General features: G+C 41.7%; 1 protein-coding gene across 5 annotated transcripts in view; it reads right to left on the bottom strand.

The window, feature by feature from the left end:
* The window catches only part of samd10b (sterile alpha motif domain containing 10b), a 44,707-nt gene extending 23,367 nt beyond the window's left edge, over positions 1-21,340 (bottom strand). For 4 of the 5 annotated variants that reach the window (XR_004899055.1, XM_031316758.2, XM_036008324.1 and 1 more), the window contains exons 1-2: positions 8,288-8,485; positions 1,005-1,189 (exon numbers count right to left, since the gene is read on the bottom strand). Coding sequence is in view for 4 of the 5 variants with exons in the window: in XM_031316758.2 (XP_031172618.1) it covers positions 1,005-1,189; positions 8,288-8,348 (246 nt within the window). In the remaining variant the exon portion in view is untranslated. Of the gene's footprint in view, positions 1-1,004; positions 1,190-8,287; positions 8,486-20,991 lie in introns of those variants that run through there. The other variant, XM_031316759.2, reaches the window with a different exon arrangement.
* Between the last annotated feature and the right edge of the window lie 794 nt (positions 21,341-22,134).

The raw sequence follows: 22,134 nt of genomic DNA, 5'->3' as shown, positions 1-22,134 counted from the left end.
CTTTTAATTATACACTGCGATGACAACAATAAACCACTAAAAAGACTATATCTATATGTGGAATTGGCTGAAGTGAACCCAAGCTACTACAAAAGTGGAAACTCTTATGATCTTCTGGCCTGACATCACCAGACCAAATCACAAATGTGAGTTGGAGCCTTTTTTATTTCATTTGCGATTTCCAAGCATTATCGCATTATCAACAGCTATAGTAACTGTAAACTACAGCGTGCAGAGATGAGCTGTCATGGTGTAGCATCAATATGTCTGTGTACGAGTGTTGCTGTTTTTGCCATCAGAATTTTTAAATAGTACTTCAACAGAGTTCCACATTATGTGCAGCCATCTTGTTTTTTTTCCGAAAATGCCTCAACGGCACTCCTATTTATTAAGATTAAGGTTTATGCTCGATAAGTGTCCCCTGTGCGAGGGTGTGTGAGACAAAAAGGGGGTAATCACATATTTTGCATAAAGCACGAAGGCACCGCAGGTTGTCCCCATATGAGATAAACAGTTGTGATTTGCCCCACCAGGGCCTGGCCGGCTGGAAATCTGTCTGAACGAGAAGGGGACCAATCGCATCTGCCGGAGCAAATTAAACATAAACTCATAGATTTGTCTGGTTCCCAGGCTAGAAATCTTCCTTTTTAGATTTTAAATTGTGACAAAATGCATTTTTTCTTTTCCTAAACTGCTGTGATTGCCCAGTGCCTTGAACTTATTCCTTTTGAAAAACCTAAAATCAGCAAATCAAAGCACTTCACAGCAGATTGCTTCACTAGTGAAACCAAGTATGGCTCAGGCCTCAGAGGTTTTATTTCTCTTTCCAGAGAGAAAGGTTGGTCCAACCTGCCCATTCTGAGCTGTCCCTTCCTGCCTTTATGACTTATTCTAGCAATCTGTAATCTGTCTTTGTAAGCAAAAATACATTTGAAAGTCACACACATGCAGTGAAAACACTCCTCCACACTGCTTTTGGTTTGTTTGTGTGGGCGTCTTTATACCTGGATGCCCTCGGTGCCGGGCTGCTGCAGTAATTTGACAGTGCGTGTGTGTGCTGTCCTCTGGCCACGGCCATCGTGCCAGGTCAGGTTGCTGCCTCCGGCGCGACGCGGCAGCTGGTAGCTCAGCTCCTCAGCAGACACCGTGTGCTCCAGGGAGGCACGGCAAAAACTGAAGCTGGACGCCGCTGAGGGGAGAGAAAGAAAGAAGAAGAGGAGAGTAAAAACAGGACAAGCAGAGGGAGAAGAACAAACACTGATAAACACTCACTTTATATTGTCTTTGTTTAAGGGGCTTGCATACCATTGTCAATGAACTGAGCAAAGAGAACACCTAAAAAAACCAAAATAAATAATTGATAATCCTCTAAAAGCTTAACAGGTTGCATTCACTCCAGATTACATTCTTTGTGGACTGACTCTAATAAAGCTACAAACAGATGGCTGTTTTGGTGATGGTGGTGGGCAGCAGTGCTACTCCCCTGTGATCTTTAATTATGCTGAGTGCATATTCACAGAGGCTGTGCATTATTTTTTGGATTGTGTCTCCCTTGCTAGATTAGTCCTTGATTATTTAAATCCTACATCATGAATATTTTTTATTCTTCCCTCTCTTTGTCTGTCTATCCTCCCCTCCTTTTCTCCCGGGACTGAGTGTTAGTTGTGAGACAAGTTGTCAATGCAGGGTCAGAGTACAGCTCTGGAAGAGCCACAGGGCATCTTCTGCAGTTCACATCAAGTTGAACAGGCTACTGTACTGTGGTTGGCCGTTTATGGCAGTGGGTTTATTTTAAAGGGGACAAATACAGCCATTGCTCCCCTTAGCTAGACACAAATGTATTAGTCATGTGAAAGATAAAAGAGGATTTGACTGCACATCAGCCAGACACAACAGAGAGGAGACAGTGGAAGGGAGCAGAAATGGGCAATAGAATGCACAACTGACAGTGTCTCTATTAAATAGAGATAGAGACACTTAAGAATCCAGATTATTGTCAGCTTTCAGATTTTGTAAACAAGAAAGCCATTCCTTAGGCCTTAAGAGAAACCTGGTGACACATAGCTAGATTTGGGCCACAGAAACCTGATATTTTGTACATATACATGTACACACTTCAGTCAAATCAAGTCCAACCAGAACTGAACTAATAAGTTACAGTTGCAGCATCATGTAGCATTAATATACTTTGAATATGCCACTGTTGGTTCAAAAATATGCTAGAGGAGAAAGCCTTACTTTTACAAACAATCTGCAAGTAAATCCAGCTTTGCAGTGTAAAATCCCTTGATTTGTAAGTGCGTGTGTAAACTCATTGTCAGAGCATTATTTCATCTCCCGAATGACTTCTTAATTTATTTACCTCCCTCCTCCTTGGGGACCAGATTTAAAATATATATATATATATAAATATAAAATGACTTTGGATTTTTTTATACATGGTATGTTACGTTATATAAGGTCTTTCAAATGTGTTTGTCCATTTGTCTCTATGTTATTTTGCTTTCTTGGGGTGATTTTTGTTTTTGATTTTGGTCATGATCTTTTTCCATATCTGGTGAAGAGGCGTGAGGACATAACTAAACCAAAAATTGGAAGTCAGAACAAACAAAACAAGTAAACCCTGCCTTTCCTTTCACCAACAAGGGAAAACAAGCCTTCCTGGACTATTTCTCCTTTAGAATTACACAACAGACCACTGTATGACAGCTGAGGCTGTGGGAAACTCCTGGCTGCTGAGAGGAGTTGGGGTGTTTTTCTCAACACAGAAGTCTGTTCAAGTAAGCAATGGTGAATAAAGAGTTTACACAGCCATGATGGAGGAATAAAAAAGAGGGTAGAAATGAAAAATAAGAGAGGCTTGTCAGGAATCACTGATGTGTAACCTTTTCTGCCTCTTTCCCTTCTCTCTCTCTGCGCTCCCACATTTCTATACGCTGCTACTTAGGTATCTTCTTATGCAGCAGTATCTTTCTTGTTCCCCTTCTTTTCTTGCTCTCTCCCTCTCTCTCTCGCTCCCTCTCTCTCTCTCTCTCTCTCTCTCTCTCTCTCTTGCTCTGTCTCTCTCCCTCTTTCTCTCTTTCTCTCTCTCTCTCCCTCTCTCTCTCTCTCTCTCTCTCTCTCTCTCTCTCTCTCTCTCATTGTGATTGTCAGATCTTTGGGGTCGTCGGGACAAACCAAGCCCAGCCCTGATGTAATTACTGCCAGTCAGACTGAGGGGGAGGAGACAGGAGGAAGGAACTTGGGAAGCTAAGCGCCTTGCAACCCTAAAGACCTGCCAATCTCACAGAAAGAGACAAGAGAAAGCGCAAAAGCAAGAGCAAGCCAGACAAGAAGAAAGAGAGGGAGAGCGGCACTGTAAATTAGCATTGGATCCATGCAAAGTAAAAGTAAACTGATCAAACTGCAGCAAGGTAAAAGAGCTCAGAGAGGAGGCAGGGAGACGCGTTAAAAGACCACGAAACAACTTTGTTTCACAAGCTGTAAAAGACAGAGCTTTACAATTATGAAACGGAGACCACCCTACACCTTACAGACATCACTTTGTAGATGAGGAAATTGCAGCATCATGATTGCAGTTCCACTGAAATCTCAATCTCTGACACATCGCCAAACCTTGCCAACTCAAGCAGTCATAAAACGAAGACAGAGAGCTCATTCTGCAAGCTTCAATGGACTCGGTCAACTTAACCTCCTGGCACAGGATACGGCTGAGAATTTAGAATCAAAAGTGATAAAATGTCTATAACTTCCAATTCACGTCTCTTTTAAAATGACATTGCAACGTATTCTTCTGTGTATTCTTCTGCCAGTTGCTTACAGTCGCAAAGCTTTTAAAAAAATGCAATATATTCTAAATGAGGCTGAATGAGAGGATTGTGATAAAGCTCAGTGTTTTTAAATGGATATTTGCACTCGGGAGTGATAACCATCGTTAGCATTTAGCAGGGGGGTTATCTGTCGCCTTTCTTCATCTGACTCAAGATGCTTTTGATCAACCTGTACAACCACCAAATCTCCTCTGTGCTATTTGTCACTAACTGGTGTTGTATTATCTCTCGCTGCCCTTGACTGTGACTTTTATCACCTCTAGTTGCGGGAGGGGAGAGAAGATGAGGGATGATGAAAGGTGGATGGAGGGAGGCAGGGTGAAAAGCGGAAAAAAAAAAAAGCATGATACGTGTCTTCTAAGTCAGTAATAATAAAAATAAATAAATAAGAAGATATGATGCAGTGCGATTTTAAAAGCTCAGGAATCTGTAACTTTGGCCTCACATACAGATAAAAAAGGATGGAGGGAGAGAGTGCTGCTGGTGGTAGAGGTGCCAAAACCAAGGACCAGACAGGTGTTTATGTGTGTGTCAGTGTGTGTGCAGAGGGTAGGTAGGTCAACACGACGCAGCCCAGTGAAGTGTAACCTCATATCACCTCCTCTTGACTGAGCAGCATATCTGCCGTGCAGAGTGGCTGCTAAATCTCAGAGGTATTCTCTTTTGAAAAGGTAATTAAGCTGTTAGGTACAGCACCCCGGGAGGTCGTTCCAAGCCAAATCCCACAGTAGATTAACATGGCATCGCTGGACATTACTCATTTGACTCCAAAAGCGAGCTTCTAAATTAGTCCGTGTGGACTTATTTTTGCTGTGTGGGCTTTTTGTAGAAGTTTGATTTTTGCATAACCTTGGCATCAACTTCTGGAAGCATGTGTATCCCCTTGCATGGAGGATGAGGCAAGTGGTCTGGCTAATCCACCTTATTCCAGGCATCACAGAGAGGATGCCATCATTGTGTATTTCAGCAACATGATATTGGCATTAACTCCCTCCCTACCTAGCACCCCTTATTCAACTCAAAGATAAAATGTCTATTTGCAGTCCAGGTTTTATATAAAAAGAAGAGAGAGAAAAAATCCCAGTCTTCCTCATTCCTATGTAATCTGTAAAGGGGTAAAACTTCATCATGCAGTGATTTCATGCCTGTGAAACCTATTTAACCTCAAGTCCTAAATATAGCATTGAACAGACCGAGGCTGCCAACTCCCACTATTTCTAGTACATCTACCAATGAAACAGATTTGTTGGTCCTATAGTATGTTGGGGGTAAAGCGAGAGGCCATTTACAACTCTTCCACTCCACCAGACCCGGTCTTAACCCCAGGAATGAGCCATGAAATTACTCTATTTTGAAAGAACGAGGAAGAAGAATTCTTGTTGCAACTTTAAACATAAATATAAATCCCAGGACCCCAGCGGCTTTTCCCGTGATGCATTGCAGTCTATTACCCACTCTGACATGAGACACTGTTGCACAGGCTGGGGCTGAGTTTTACCTCTCACAAACCATCAGTGTCACTGGAAAACGCACATAGGGAAATGGGAGTAAACAACGGACATCCACGACGCAGGCTGATTGAAGATAACAACACACCAACTCTCATCAGGACACAAATGAGGGAAACGCCAGTTAAATCTGTGTGTGTGTGTGTGTGTGTGTGTGTGTGTGTGTGTGATTGTGTGTTTCAGCGAATGCCGGCATGCTCATGCATACGGGAATGTGACTCACGATGCCAGCATGAAGATTCGCATATCCACACATCTGTATAATCATTGTCTGCTTTCGTTTAGGCCAGCGGATTGGAATAAAGCTGCAGAGAGTCTGTACATGCAGCCATGTGGACAGAGGCTGAATTCTGGATTTAAACTGTGGGGCAATTATGGCTCACAATTCACAGTGTAGCCCAGAACACAGCTGGAGCTGGCATTTCTGCTAGTCGCTGTAGAAGTCCAGCTGCACCCTGAGAGTACAGAGAACAACAAAAGCTTGTGAAAAATGCTGAGAAATGCCACAAATGCCAGGCCGACCTTGGCTTCCTCTTTTTACTGCTAGGAACAAAAAACTGGAGGGTCCAGCGTTGAGGACAGCATGACTTTTATTCTCTAACTTTCCACTCTGGCACCCACCACACTTCCCACCGAGACAGACAGAACTATTGATTACCCATCACTTTGTCAGAGAACATACAATTACAGATCACTTTAGATAAAACACACACACACGCAGACAAGCACGCACATAAACACATTCCACCAAACTCCTCCCCCCGAGGACACTGGGTGTCATATGCACTCCCGCTCAAAGGAACTCACTACATGTTTTGCACAAGAAGTGGAGAAGCAAGAATGACACAGAAGAGGAGATGAGTACAGGGGTCTGACATGGTCGTGCCTTCTTAAGAGGATGAAGGAATGAAGCCCAGGGTAAAAGTATGAACAGAAAGCCGGCAAAACGGGGAAGATGACATGTCACAGAGGAGCGAATAGACGGAAAATGAAGCTTCAGAGCAGAACATTAATATTAATTGCATCAGGAAATGAAGGAGGACAAGGAGGGGAATGATGAGCAGATGAGATCATGTGATTGTCCGTTGTTTTCTCCCCTTCTCAGCCCTCATATGATTACACGGGAGGACAGATTAGATCTCACTGACAATCGATAATTCAGAGCGAATGTCAGAGGAGGAGGGAGGATGAGGTCGAGTAATAGGATGTGAGGTGTGATCAGGCTTGATCAAACTGCAGGACTGACAAGACCACGAGTGCCTTTACATGTGCACTAGTGTCCCGGTTATCTGGTGTTCTTGTTCGTGGAGTATCGCAGTTATCCTGGTTTTGAGAATATGATGGCCAAAATACAAAACGAAACCACCTGGAAATTGAAATTAAAAATCTTCGGTATAATAGAAATTGGATATTAATTTCCATTACAGATGGAGAAGCTATATGTGGTGAAAGCACCAGAGTTCAGGCAGCTGGAAGCCAAACTGTGTTCATGCTGAGCTGTTAAGGTAACTCACTAGGAAGGAGTGGCCGAATAATCAAAGATACCTGAACTCAGTTGATCAGAGACATTGATGATCATATATAAAGGGATATGAATAACCCAATGTCTCATGTGCCATTTAAATTTCCCCTGAATAAGATCAAAGCTAGTACAAGACCTATACTGTACAAATGTGCATGTAAATGTAGTCAATGATGTTTCTATTAACAAGATCTTTCAGCTAAAAACGTAAAGCCCCCTTCAAATCTTACAGCAGCTATTAAGTGATATTTCTTTCCACATGTACTGAAACCAAAACCCCTTTTGCGAATTTGGGATTTACCAACTACTGCACGCATATGTTGTAATCCAGCTACTTTGACCCTGACACCGTCCGCATAGAAGAGCAATGCAAGCTCCAGTTAGCTGCATTTGCATAATGAATCCATAGTATAATCATCATAGTGAATCTAGTAAAAAAAAAAAGAAGCCTGAAGTGCCAGAGCTCTTCAAGGGCACACACTATCTGTGTGTATTTGCATGATGTTGTTTATGAGATATTGATTTATTATTCAACACGCTGGCCTAACTGGCAAGGTAATCAGATGAGCAATCTCGTTCACATGAAGCTACTACACTGATATCATTCACAGCTCATGAAAACCTTTGACAAATCCGTCCAAATTAGCCTGGTCAGGACTTTAAAATGGATCATTGCATCAGCTGGAACAGAGCACAACATGGGGAAAATTACATTAAAAGGTCAAGCAGGCAGAGCACAACTTAATGCATGTTTAAACAGTTTTAAATCCACATGGCGGTTGTATCCACAAGCAAGCATTATAAAGGTTAAGCTAAATTGTATTCCATCTGATTGGTTGAATATTTTAGTATTGCGAAAGGTCAAATGCAAAAAGTAACTGGTCGAACACACTTTGACTTGCAGATTCAGAAGATCTCAGATGTTTTAATGCAGTGAAAGTGAGAGAAAGACCGATATTATGTTCTTCTCTATATCTTGAATTACAGTCATTTCAGCTGTAATATAAGAATCACACATTATTCCTCAGCTTTCAAATCTCAATACATGCTGTGATCTAAACTGTCTTCACAGTTTCTCTGTCAAGAAGATCGTCCTCCTTTTTAAACATTTAGTGTTTGTTTACAGCTGTTCCCATGAGTGGCAAAATGGATTAACAGATGTTTGGTACAAAATATATTTTTTTAATTACTCCATTTCCATCTTAACATGCATTTCAATATGAAAATATAATCTTTCGATTTCAAGTGCAATTTAAGCTGATCATTCGGAACCAAGAGATATAAGGCAGATGGTCTACTAATGAACTCTAAAGTGATTCAAGCAATCAGACAGATTTTGCCATTATCTCTTTTTTACTACACTGGAATTAGAGAAGCAATTTACCCAAGCAAAACGTAGCATGCTAGTTCCTTGAGTTCACAAATACCTTCAGAGATTGCCTGCATGGCAGTCCGGCAGGGATCGACCACACTCTGTCTGCTGAGCATAGAGAAATCAGCTCCTTATACTCCATGTGCAGAGGTTAAGCTTGCCAGAGTAAACCGAGTGGAGTCTGGAGCCTGAATGGACTACAGTTCATTGTGATTGTCACATGTGGTCTGTAGATCGATGTGGTGCACTCACGCTGTGGCATGGTGAGAGACTGGGATGTGGAGGGGTTCAGCACTCAATACTTTATTGAATGTCCTTAAGCTGACTATCACACCAATACCCTACTTTATATGTCACTGACATACATATATTAGAGAAGAAATGTCGGAGCAATGTAGCGGGGCAAAAATAACCTGTCAACAGCACAAAACGTGTATGTACACACACACACACACTTGCACAAACAAACACAAAGGTTATTGAGCACCGAGGGTTTGCAAACAATGAAGTGAATAAATGACCGTTAGTGAGAGTTAGTTGATAATCTGCTCTACACCATCACTGCGTCCACACAAAGCAAAGACGATGAGGGGATGAAAGATAATAAAAAAGGAATGAAAAAGAGGGGGAAATAGGCTTATAGAATGGGCAGGGGGCTGGTGGAGAAAAAAAAGATTAAAGTTAATGCTCCACAGAAGCTGAGAGGTAAACAGAGAGAGAGAGAGAGAGAGAAAAGAGAAAAGAGCACAGGGGAGAGAGAAGGGAAATGTGGCAATGAATTTGAAGCTAAGATAGACAGGGAGAGAATGAAAATAGTAGACAGGGAGTTAGTTTGTAGATCCATAAGCAGCATGAATGATTAGAAAAAGCAACTCGGCAGCAGCAGCGGTGGTGGGGGTTGTGGAGGTAGTGTGGTAGTGGTGGTGGTACTTCTTCTTTCAGTCAACTGAAAGCTTTGAAGTTTCTAAAAGTTTGTTGTGCTCCCATGTGATGTGATCCAGCAGGCTGCCTCTAATCTTTCCTGGAGGGGAGGGAAAGGGGAGACAGAAAGAAAGACGAAAGGTGGGTAGAAGATGCAAAGGTTGTGGCAGGGGGCCACACAGAGAGGTTGAGGCAATACTATACTAATACAATACTGAGTGGAGAATTGCAGCACCACCACTGGCAAAAAGTATCAAACAGAGACATAAAATAACTCTTCTCTGTTTCCTCCATGCCTTATTTCAACAAGCAACAGAAGATGTAAACCTGAAACTTTTCCAGCCCTATACCTCCTTTTAAAGTGTGCAGTTTGGAGTTTGAAAAAAATGCAACAAAACCAAGATTTTCAAAGCAGCAGCAATTGTCTTCAGTGGGATAGTGAATGGTATGTGTGCACAATACAGTCAGACATGTTTGGTACAGGCCCTTCAGAAGCTTCCTTGTTTTCAGTCTAACAGCGAGACAAATTAGCTTACACCTGGGGGCACTCGCCCATTCTCCCTGTCTCTGCGTCCACTCCTGCAGTCCCACCTGTCTCTGTGGGTCTCTGCAGCATGCTGTGCTGATTGTGGGTCTGTGTCTCTCAGCTTAATTGCCATGTTATCAACTCCACTCCTGCACTGCCACTTCGCCCAGGCCTTTCAGTCAGATGGACATGCCAATTACCCCTCCTCCACACACACAAACACACACACACACACACACACACACACACACACACACACACACACACACACACACACACGCACACACACACACACACACACACACACACACACACACACACACACACACACACTTGTTCTTCACTCACACGGTTTCCCTCAGCTGCGCTGTCAGGTAACATAGCAGACAGCAGCTGGTACAAAGCGTACAGTTTGGGATGAAACAGGAAAGAGAATTGAAGCTCTTTGTGTAGCCCTTATGCACACATGCTGACAAATACACACATCAATACACATCAAGTCCCAGCAGGAGCTTCTTCTCCAGGCCGAAAGATCCCTAGGGAACCTTTCCACTCCCCCTTTCCCCCTAATCCTTTACTCTAAACAAACTAACACTGTCTTCCATTAATCTCCTCTCTTTCTTACTCCCCTCTCTATTCATTTCCTTATGGGTTTCTTACCTTTCTTTTTCTTTAAAGGGACAGTTCAACATTTTGGGAAATAGCCTCGGTTTATCTAAAGCCAGCAGGTAATTAGCTTAGCTCATGACAACATGTTAATTACTACGTTTTAGGTGGTTTTAGGATAGGCCCAGGCTACCTCTTCCCCCCGCTTTACAGTCTTATATCTCCTTCTTTCACCTCCGCAACATCGCCAAAATCAGACCCTCTCTCACACCCCCCGCTGCTGAAAGACTCATTCACGCCTTCATCTCCTCCCGACACTGCAACTCACTTCTCATTGGCATCAGCTCAACCAATATCAACCGACTCCAACTGGTCCAGAATGCAGCCGCCCGACTCATCACCTGCACCAAATCCTGGCACCACATCACTCTAAAACAACTCCACTGGCTTCCCATCTCTCACCGGATCACCTACAAAATCCTGGTCCTCACCTACAAAGCCCTCCACCATCTGGCCCCCTCATACCTCACTGACCTCTTTTCCCCCTACCAACCCTCACGGTCCCTCAGATCCACCTCAGCCGGTCTCCTCTCCATCCACAAGTCTAACCTCCACAGTTTTGGGGACAGAGCCTTCTCCATGGCAGCTCCCAGGCTCTGGAACTCCCTCCCTCAAGAGATCTGCACCTCTGAGTCCCTCACCATCTTCCAGTCCCGCCTCAAGACCCATCTCTTCATCTCTGGTTATCCGCCCCCCCCTCCCTTTTCATCTGTGCCTGTATCTTGTTTTGTTTTGTTTTGTTTTGTTTTGTTTTGCTTTGTTATTGTTTTCTACCTTGCCCTGTAAAGCGACTTTGAGTCCTTGAAAAGCGCAATACAAATTCAATTAATTATTATTTTTATTATTTATGCGAAACTAAGCTAAGCTAACTAACCTCTGGCTGCAGCCTCATATTCATCATCAGATGTCAATGTCGAAATGTTCCTTTAATAATAGTGAACATGACACTACTGTAGTAGTTCTAGCAAAACTATATGTTTCTTTAACTTTCTTTGCGATTCCCCACTCAACGTAGAATGAATCTTTCTAATTGAATACCCAGTATTTTGCATTTTTTTTGTGCAAAACCACAGAAATTTAAATGTGGGGTTGTGAGAAATTGTTCTATTTTTCACTATCTCACATTTTATACACTTAATGCTTTAAAAACTGTCAAACATGAATCAATAATGAAAATAGTCGTTAGTTGTGGTCCTTTCTGCAGATTGACTTAAAACACATCAGAAGCATACAGATAACATTCATATCATATTTTATATAGAACCAGCATTCAAATTTGTTGTGGTAAATACATCACAGCGCACCATTAATGGCAGGTTTTCAAACACTATTAGCTCTCTATTGATAATTTCCTGAATGTTGACTTTTAATGACGCCAGATGTTTCATAGGCGGCACAGTGAAGGAAAGACTGCTTAGGGCTCCTCTTAGAGACCCACCAATTAATCAACCTCTGTGTGTGTGCCTGTCAATGCGTGTGTGCGCTTGCTTGTTAATGCTGACACTGCCACTTTTCATGGTGTGTGTCACAGTGATTTCAGTGATTCTGTTCCAACATAGCAGTGCCAAACCAGCTCTCATTCCTACTCTCTCTTCCACTCCGCTGAACCATCTCCTTGTTATCAACCAACTACTCAGATGTCACAGACAACTGCACACGCACACGCACACACACACACACACACACACGCACACACACACACACACACACACACACACACACACACACACACACACACACACACACACACACACACACACACTTAAACACACTCCAATTATCCCTCAGACACATCATGTTATTAACAATGGGGCATTAATAGCACATGCGTGAGCAACCCCATTTTTTCTATTTCTATGTCACACACACACACACACACACACACACACACACCTGTCTATGCCATTAAATCATATTACACTGCCTGATTGTGGGGCCATTTTCACTTAGGTGAGAGGACAAGAGAGAGAGGAGCTTTATTATCCAACCTAAATTATTTCACTTTCAGCCATAGTAGATGCACCTCGTCTGACCCGATATCCTTGAGTACAGTAACTACACCTCCCCCTGCTGTCACCCATTATGGAGGCCTCTAAACCAATTTAAAAAGATCTGTCTCATCTCTGGTGGTCTTTTCTGAAAAGCTTTTATTCCATCTTTTGACGACACAGACATTGTTGCAAATTTAATACTAAACTTTTTTACTCCCAGTGCAAAATCTTTCTCTGTGCCACAGTTGGTGGCCTAAAGTGTAAATATGTGCGTGCGTACACTTGAGTGCATAACTGTATGTATGTAGCTTGAGTTATGTGTGTGGAAGTATGTGTGTCGGCTTGTGTTTTTTTCTCTGCCTGCAGAGCACCAGTGAACTAATATGTAGGGCGAGACCGAAACGCCGGGATGACAGCTTAGAGCCCGCCCCCACTAACTCTGACTGACAGCCCTGTAACCTCGGCTGCCTCCTGCGACAATGGTTTGGTCCTGCTCCCACTTTAGCGTCTGTCATTCCAAGCTCAATATAACAACTATTTCTGGGACAAAGTTCTAAAAAAAAACATTGCAACAGGACTGGAGGACAAGACCAAACCAGATGAAGTGGAATGAGAAGAAATAACTGCTTTATGGGTGATATATTGGAACGCAAACTGATGGCGTTTTATTCCTTAAAGCGACTGTCAAGATCTGCAAAAGTCTTACATTGCCCCGAGTGCTTGTACAGAGTCAAAATGGCTGTACATGTATCGCTACAGGATTTTTCTGTCTTTCAGTGCTACAGCCTTTGTGACCAATGCAGCACTTAGGCAATCACATCCCACTACCTCAATCTCCCACTTTTATGGGACAAATCCCTCCTAATCTTTGCATAAGATACAACAGCCACATGTCTCAGTGGATTTCAACAAAATCAGGTCAAAAGGGTGCAGACACTCTAAAGAGCATTATTGTACACAAATAGTGCACAGCCAGTTTTCCCACCACAAGAAGCAAGAGACCAAAGTAAAGGATTAAAACAACCACAACTCCAAAGAAAACTGGGGTCCACATAAAAACAATGCCATCAAGAAAGAATAATTATAGCTTCAGCTAGAGATCTGGGCTCTCAAGAAACAGTTTTAGTTATATAGTATTATTTCTTTTTGTAAAATATGATTTGTAGATGGTGTATAAGAGACTGGCATTGTAGTCCCAATCTCTTCTGAGAATGAATCATTTAATAGTCAGCCAGGAGGGGGTACAAGAGGTAGTGGGTTACATTTAGGCTGAAAAGGATCTCTTCTGTTCAGCCTCCATGACATCTTCTGGGCTGACATTAAGCAAATCAGAGTCAATTCTAATTTGTGGCTGAAAGGCAGAAAATCAGATTATATGTACATGCAATCAGAACCCTGAAAGTCACATTATCGTAAACTACTTAACTATCCATGTAGCTTGAGCATGTTATAAATCTCTGCAATAAATATTTGACATGGCGTGAGGCATTTCTTTAGAGTGCCATATGGCTTTTATTTATCTCTTGTGAGCTTAGTGAGTTGGGGAGGGAAAAATTGAAGTTTGTCAAGTGAAAACCTCACATTGCCAATGAGCATGCAACGGATTGCAGGATTGACGTGATTGGAGTGGGTCTTTTTTTTTTTTTTTAAATGTAACTCCAGAGAGATACCATAGGGGGTTGACAAGAGAGTTGTGTTGCAGAAAAATAAGAGGATGAGTTGAGAGGAAACATGGAAAACAGACAACAAATGCAGCAAAAGTATGAGAAAAAAAGCTGTAATGTAGAAAGAATGTTAGTTCCAGAGGTTAAAGAGAGTCAGAGAGTTGAGCTGAATTTACATGTAAACAACTCTTTCTCTCCACCTCAGCTGTGGAACTGACACGCTGCCTATTGACATAGTAAATTGAGGGTCCATTTGAGTAGCACTGTGACAGCCAGAGGAGGCCATAGACCCTGTCAGAGCTGTATATATTCACATGGCACTACAATACACATCACGGGACACAGCAAGAGAGAAGAGAGAGAGACAGTGGAATATGCACAAAGAAGTATGCAACAGAAGGTGAACCGTATGGAGGTAGGACAATAAAAAAAAAAAAAAAGAAATATAGGCTGGAGCAGCAAGAGGAGGAGCAGAGAGAAAGGGAACAGCTAAAAGGCTGATATGAGGAGAAGACAGAAAGCAAAATTGATTTCTATTTTTGGAAGAGGTATGACCGATAACCCGAAACATGTTCACTTTCAAAGTCACACACACACTCACACACATACTTTTTGTATATGCATATAAAGTATCTCACATTCAGAGCTAACCTGCAACAGATCATGCTACAAGATTGCAAGCAGCAATGTAATTGCTTTTGCGGCAGATTAATGTGACCCGTGCTTCTGAGTGTCGGCCTTGTTATGGTGTAGGTGGGGCCATTAGCCATTTGGTTTAATGGGCAATCTGCACCACAGGCTCCACTGACCCCCAGCACTTGGAAGGAGGAGCAGGCCAACCTATTAACAAAGAGTGAAAAGCTCCAAGCTTACCCCATAACACAAGGCCACACTTAATTAGACTGTTTGTTTAGCTGACTCTAATGGGACGGATAGCGAGTGGGGGGAAAGGTTGACTGCTCTCCTTGAAACTGCAGGCTGAAAGACATCTGGCCAAGGATGAGACAGTCGACACGATGGATATATTGAAACGTGGACTCATAAACGTTTGACGTCATCTCATTTTCTCAGGACAGATGGTAATGGTGGAGAGTAACAATGGACAATATTCATAAATGGTAAATTGAGTCATTACAATTTCATTAACATAATTATAGTTTAAAATAAAAGTACACAAATGCTTTGAAAATTGACAAATTGTTTGACAAATGTCTGAAAGGCCAAACACACTTGGATTAAATGAATTAAGCATGTGCTGGAAGGGAAAATACAGCGAGAAAGAAATGGAGAAAGAGACAGTGATTGAGTTTATGTGTATTTAGTCAGTCAGTCAAGTAACAACAGTGTGGCACATGAGGGATACAACCCCTATGAAATTATACCTAATTAGTGCAATCCTTCAGAAAAATTACATTTCTCTTTATCATCTATCCCTGTACCCTTTCAGCCCCTCTCTCTTGATCCCTCTCCCTGTGCAGAAGGCTAATTAAAGGAGAGAAATTGGATATGGGCCTGTGCACACTCTAATTCAAGGAGAGAAAGGAAAGAAGGAGGGGGGAGATGAGGGAGAAGTCAGACCCGGGACAAGGGCACTGGATCAGAACGGTGAAGCCTTGTCATTTCTGTGAGTATTAAAGGGATGGCAAGGTTAGCGGTGAGGCCATACTAGATAAAGCAGTTGAAGTGTGATGCCTCAGAACAGAATCCAAAAATCCACCACACTCTGCCCCTGTTAATTCACTGCTGATTTATGCCGAAGCAGACTCTCCTCTTTTACACCTTCATCAATCTCTGAGAGGCCTGTAGGACCAGAGCGTAAATGTTTATGTACTGAATCATCCTCCATCCATCCCACCCCTGCACACTGGGTCAGAGGTCAAAACGGTTGGTGAAAGGTCTGTAAGAACCACTTCACAAATTCAGTAGATCAATAACTCATTGGAAACTGTTCTCCATCAACACCAACTCTCTAATAAATGTCTGAGTTTGAATGGAATTGATTAGGAGTCTTAAGTGTCAGAGATACGGTATTACCCATGGGTTCCTTTCAGGATAATTCCTGTTTATTGCAACTTTGGTCTTATTTCCATTGTTTTGGCCACAGTAATAACCCTTTACTCACCAAATGAATTGATGAGTTACTACATCAATATCACTTTAAACAAGTCATAAAGGGTGAAACACTTGAAGGGGAACTCCACTAAAACTGTCCATCATCAGTGTGATAATGTCATAGGAGTGCAATGCTAAATCAGTGGAGAACTATTTTGAGCTGTAACATGATCATACAGGTTTCAAACAAACTCCCAGTTTTGCCAAATTTATTTGGAAGAGAAAACAAAGATAAACTGTAAAAATATCATCATCACATTTTAAAGACTGATTTATTTGCTAAACTTTGCGTAGTTGTGGGGGCAAACAAGTTTCCCATGCAATGAGTGATTGCACACTTTTGTTTTACATTCAAATAAAGCGGTTCAGATAATCTGGCAAAACTCTAATCTGGCTTGTTTCCACTCTGTCTGGTCATCTGGAAACTTGTGGTTCTTATAGCACTGTTAACTGTGTTCCCAGATCTTAGCAATTACTGTGTTCATGCTATCATAACCAGAGAAAATGATGGACAAAACTGCAACTATAACCCCCCAGGTTGTAATACAAATCACATATTATCTTTTAAGATGTCCCTCAACTGAGGGAACAATTTATGAGCACTTTTCCAGTCAATCTTAATTGTCAAGACATTTAGAGAATTCCAGACACTGAACCAGTTAATACAAACACATCCCTCTCTGTCTCCTCTCTCCCTCTGTCCACTTTGTCTTTATTACTCTCTCTGAGATTCTAAAATCCACAGGCTCAAGCCAGGTGCAGTTGCAGGGCTGTGGTGGATCAGAGAGTCGATGATGGATGACAGGAGTGTGTGTGTGTGTATGTGTGTGTGTGTGTGTGTGTGTGTGTGTGTGTGTGTGGGTGTGTGTGTGTGTGTGTGTGGGTGTGTGTGTGTGTGTGTGTGTGTGTGTGTGTGTGTGTGTCAGTGTGCTCAAGAGGATTCTCCATGCATTATATTGAGTGACACACTCCCTGCTGTGGGGAGGAAGGGGATGACGATGGACAGGGGAAAGAGGTTAACAGCTTGCATGCTCTCTCACATGCACACATAAAATCGCTTTATAACAACACCGTGCCACTGTAACTGAGAGGGTTAACACACTATTACCATATAACTTTACTACAGAGGCCAGAAACACATTTGGCTCCAACACCAATTGCGCCAAATGGACTCTGTCTCCAGCAGGCAACGTAACGTAACGCATGCCAGGAAAACAACAAAGGGTGTATTTCTCTGTGTAAAGCTAACAATCCACAACCCCGCCTCCCCCATCGTCCCACCCACTGAGGTGCTGGCTTCCCTTCTGCTTCATCTGCATGTTCACACACACAAACATAAACACACCCTAAACACATGCAAGAACCCACATGCACACATACAGATTGGAATCCTTGGGCATAGCAGGAGCGCCCCACTGGAAAAGGCTGATTATTCTACAGTTGAATGAGCAAACAACTTTGTGACCCGATCTGAAGGAAGAGTGTGTTTGTGCTCTGTGGGGGTTTTAAGGAAAGGGTTAACAACAGTCTAGACGGTTGACAGTTTTTGGATTCGGATCCAGCTGTGTGCTCGTCTCTATGTGAGCCTGTCAGGTTGATGGTGAGCATACAGTATATGTCGAGCAGTGTACGGATGGATGGAAGCCACCCTGGCATTCTCTGCAACGACCCAGATCTTTGGATATCTTGCATGCTGAGCTTAGCCAGGCCTGCCTCTTGGAGTAGACATACACACAAGCACACACAGACAAACACAATGTGTTGCCTATTTTTTGTTATGTGATTAAGGGATGGATCACGCCACTCTCTCTCTCTTCCTCCTCTGAAAAAAAATACCTGCTCCTGGATGACGTGCACTGGACAATACACTGGCCCAGTAGCATCATTTGTATGGCTGCTTATCTCAAATATGACAATACAGCCAGATGTCCTGGGCGATTTAAGCAAATGTCTGATGAACTTCATCCACTCTGAAAAGCCAAAACATGGAGGGGGCATTATTATATAGCGTGACTCGTGCAGCAGGCAGCAAGATTGAAAATGTCATTCTCTCAGCAATTTCCATGAGACAAATATTGTCCATTATACCATTTAAAATGTAGATCACCCCTTGTTATTGATAGAGTCACAGGCTTGTAGGTCACCTAATAATGAGCAAACAACCTCCTGACAAATATAAATCAATGCAAACATTAACAATCAACTCAGCTATTATGTTGTACATACACCACCTACATATCCAGTTCTGTATCAAATGGCATACACATTTTGAAAAGTTCAAAATATCAGACAAAATCCTCTCAAATAAGAGTCTGTGCTCTAACATGCATGAGGACAATCTGAGGGGTCCCTGGTTCTGGTTGTTGCCCCTGGTTGTATATCAAACCCAGTGTATGTCCTCAAAACAGTGCTACACTCTTCAAAGTTTAAGTGGCACAGCACAGTGTCAGGGTGCCGTCAACGCCCATGGCGCTGAGTAAATTAATGATGCTTAAGTAAACTATGGATTAATTATAGATAGCCCAATGTGTCACTAGGCATATATGCATATCTGACTGAGTGTCCTACCTGCAGCCATGCTAATGAAGAGCTAACCTGCTCAAGTAGACAGAGGACAGATGGAAAACACACTTGGCATTGGCACTACACTGATGCTCTCACACACGTTATTGCCCTTGAGCAGAGAGAGCCTCTGATTAGGCTTCACTTAAGTTAGTCAGCCCGGAGCAAACACCGCCCAGCCAAACACAGGAATGATAAAGAGATCGACCAACAACAACAACAACAACAACAAGGATACAAACAATCCAAAAATACTGAAAAGCTCTTTATGCATAGTATATTAAAGGCTATTCAGCTTTGTCCCTGACACTGGAGAAGTGGGCAAGATATCTCAGAGGTCTAAAAAGAGACATTTGTTTTAAGCTGAGGCTGCATGATTCTGACCTCATAAGGACGTTTGATCAATTTAAACATATTCTCAGAAATGTGATGTTTGTAACATGGTTAATAATGATTCCACTTGCCATTTACTAGAAGTGTATATGTGTACTTTGGTTTAGTGTTCTGTCACTTTAAAATATGTATGCGGTCGTTTTTAAGGGAATGACGCACCTTACGTTCTTCCCAGTTTAACTTGCCCGTATAAGCGGTAATTCATGTTTATAACACTGTGCAGATTATTTTAAGAGATTGTTGCTTTTTGTTCATTATATTGATGTATATTGTATGTACTTAGAGGAGTTTAAATGTGGACAAAGACAAAGTGCAACTGTTGATTTGCATAATCATTTCTTGTCTAAGAACAGCGGCATGTAGGCTATGTTGCTAGCTAAATTAGCTAACTACTAAGCTGTGTGTGCGTGTGTGTGTGTGTGTGTGTGTGTGTGTGTGTGTGTGTGTGTGTGTGTGTGTGTGGTATCAAGTGTTTCCATATATCTGGTGTCATCATTGCCGAGGATGAACAAGAACAGTCCAGTGACCACACTTTCTTTTTCCTAGAACAAAACAACTCAACTGTGATGTCTTTTCATAACACAACCCAATATCACACCTGTTAGACTATGAAATCCAAACACACACACACACACACACACACACACACACACACACACACACACACACATAATTAATCAATTAATCAGTCGACAGAAGATTAATCAGCAACTATTTTCTATAATGTAAATAGTTTCAGATTTTTTCAAAACTACCAAACATTTGCTGTTTCCAGCTTATGAAATGTGACCATTTGCTGATTTTCTCTGTTTAATAACATAATAAATTGATAATCCTTGTGTTGTGGTCTCTTAGACAAAACAAGCAATTTGAAAATGTCGTCTTGAGCTTTAGAAAATGTTGATGGGCATTTTTCATTATTTTCTGACGTTCAATTGAACAAAGAAATGGCTTGATTAACTGAGAAAATACTCATCAGAGTAATCAATAATAAAAATAATCGTTTTCCGATTCCAAACACACAAAACAAAAAACAAAAAACATTTTCCCAGTCTCTGCTACAAATTGTATATGCATGTATTCAGATACAGTAAGACAAGTTATATTTTTTTGCATTTCAGTTGAGTTTGGGTTTTAAGTTGGTTTGGATGATGGTTAGGAGTTTGGTTTTTGTTTTGCTTACAAACCACTTGGTCAAGTCCTGGGGCTCCTTGCCTTTGATTTCACACATCAGAAGAACATATTTGTTTTTGTATAAAAGAGCACATCTGTTTACAACAGTTTATCTCCATCTTAGTCAAACAAATGAATGAAGAACAAAATATGCTGCCTCATTGTAATATCCCTGAGGTGTAATTTATCCAGGTGAGGCTGATGCCGGCCTACAAATATAGACTGGCTAGTTGAAATAGACCATGATAAACACTGAACCTCCAATATAGGCTAGTTCTCTTTCCAAAATAATGTGTAGGCTACTTAACTGCAACGAATAATAAAATATTCTAAAACATCTGCATCAATGAAACAATACTTTGTGACTGCATGGGTGATTCATAAGTTTCAGAGTGGATTATGTTAAATTCAAACTCAACCTGACAGAAGATCAGTGGAGTCACACTTTGTCTTGACAGCATCTGATATCCTGTTAGATGATTTATTTTGGTCAGGAAAATAATGGAGATCCAGAAGGTTATTACAAAATCAAGGGAATTACAAGTCCCTATACGTAAATGTATTGTGGATTACATAAGGCTTTTTTAAACAAACAATATTACATTTCAGAATAAGCACATGTCCCTATGGAAATGTTCTAATGTGGTCTATTGTGCGATAAAAAAATAAAAAATAAACAAACAGTGAATCAAAGTACTGTAGGGTCAATATGAACACTGTTTTTAGTGAAAGGAATAGTAAGCGCTCTTACCGTCCACAGCCATAGTCGGTCTCAGCGTGTATCTCTCCGTGGTGTCAACAGGACTCTCCCATTCTTCTGCCAGATGGATAAAATGTTGCTGAATGTAAAGGATAAAGAGCGCTTCGTGCCCTCTCTAACCTACTATGTGAGCATGGAGACGGCTTGCACTGTAGTCGTACACAGAAAAAAGAGAAACCTGGATCATCACAGTCTCCCTCTCTGTCGGTTCACGGCCATTTGTTGTGCGGGACGCCGGGACAATTCCGATGTGAAGCGGCTCCTTCTGAATCTCCGCCCCCCTCTCCGTACCTGACCGCCTGGAAACAAAAGGTCATTACGCCAGCTGTTACTGGATACAGACTGGATACTGCTCTCTCTCTCTCTCTCTCTCTCTCTCTCTCTCTCTCTCTCTCTCTCTCTCTCTCTCTCTCTCTCTCTCTCTCTCTCCCTCACGCAGAGGCACTATAGGCTACAATACGAATATTAGGCTACTACTTTTTCCCCTGTGAATACATTCCAGAAAAGTATATTTTGATGTAACTCCAAATATGATTATTTTAATAAAGTGACACAAAGCTGGCAAGAACCATAATGTCACTTAAACGTTGCAGCACCATACACTTTGCCCTATACAACAAGGATTGAAATTTGGTGACAAGAGGTGGTGGTGATATTACTGCATTATTTATAAAGATATGTCCAGCAGCTATGCTATGGAGCTCTTTGTGTTTTCTTTCAGTGCTTACTCTAAATGATTTCTGTTGATTTCTTTTTGAGAGCTAAATACTTACAAAAGTTTCCAATTCCTCTACAATTGAGGTGGTGAGTAAAACATTTCAAAAATATGAAAATAAGGTCCAGGTTGTGAAATACTGGAACTTATTATTGCACCTGCATAAAGTTGGGGGGCACACAAGAGATACCAAAAAAGAATGATTAACATCGAAGCAGCAGATGTTAAGATATCAAGTGTAGTCGAGCTTCAAAACCTTTGGATCCTATAATTCAAAAATGTCCTCTCAAGCGTATAACCTTTCAGCAAGTGGCCTAAAACAACATACAGTGATATTATGTTCAAGTGACAAAGCCTGCTAGCATGTGTAGTAATTATGAGGGGAGCAAAGAAAGAAGTTAGGTGATTTTTTTATATAC

The sequence above is a fragment of the Sander lucioperca genome, chromosome 12 (assembly GCF_008315115.2).
Source record: "Sander lucioperca isolate FBNREF2018 chromosome 12, SLUC_FBN_1.2, whole genome shotgun sequence".
NCBI lineage: Eukaryota > Metazoa > Chordata > Actinopteri > Perciformes > Percidae > Sander > Sander lucioperca.
This window is presented reverse-complemented; position numbering and strand designations above follow the sequence as displayed.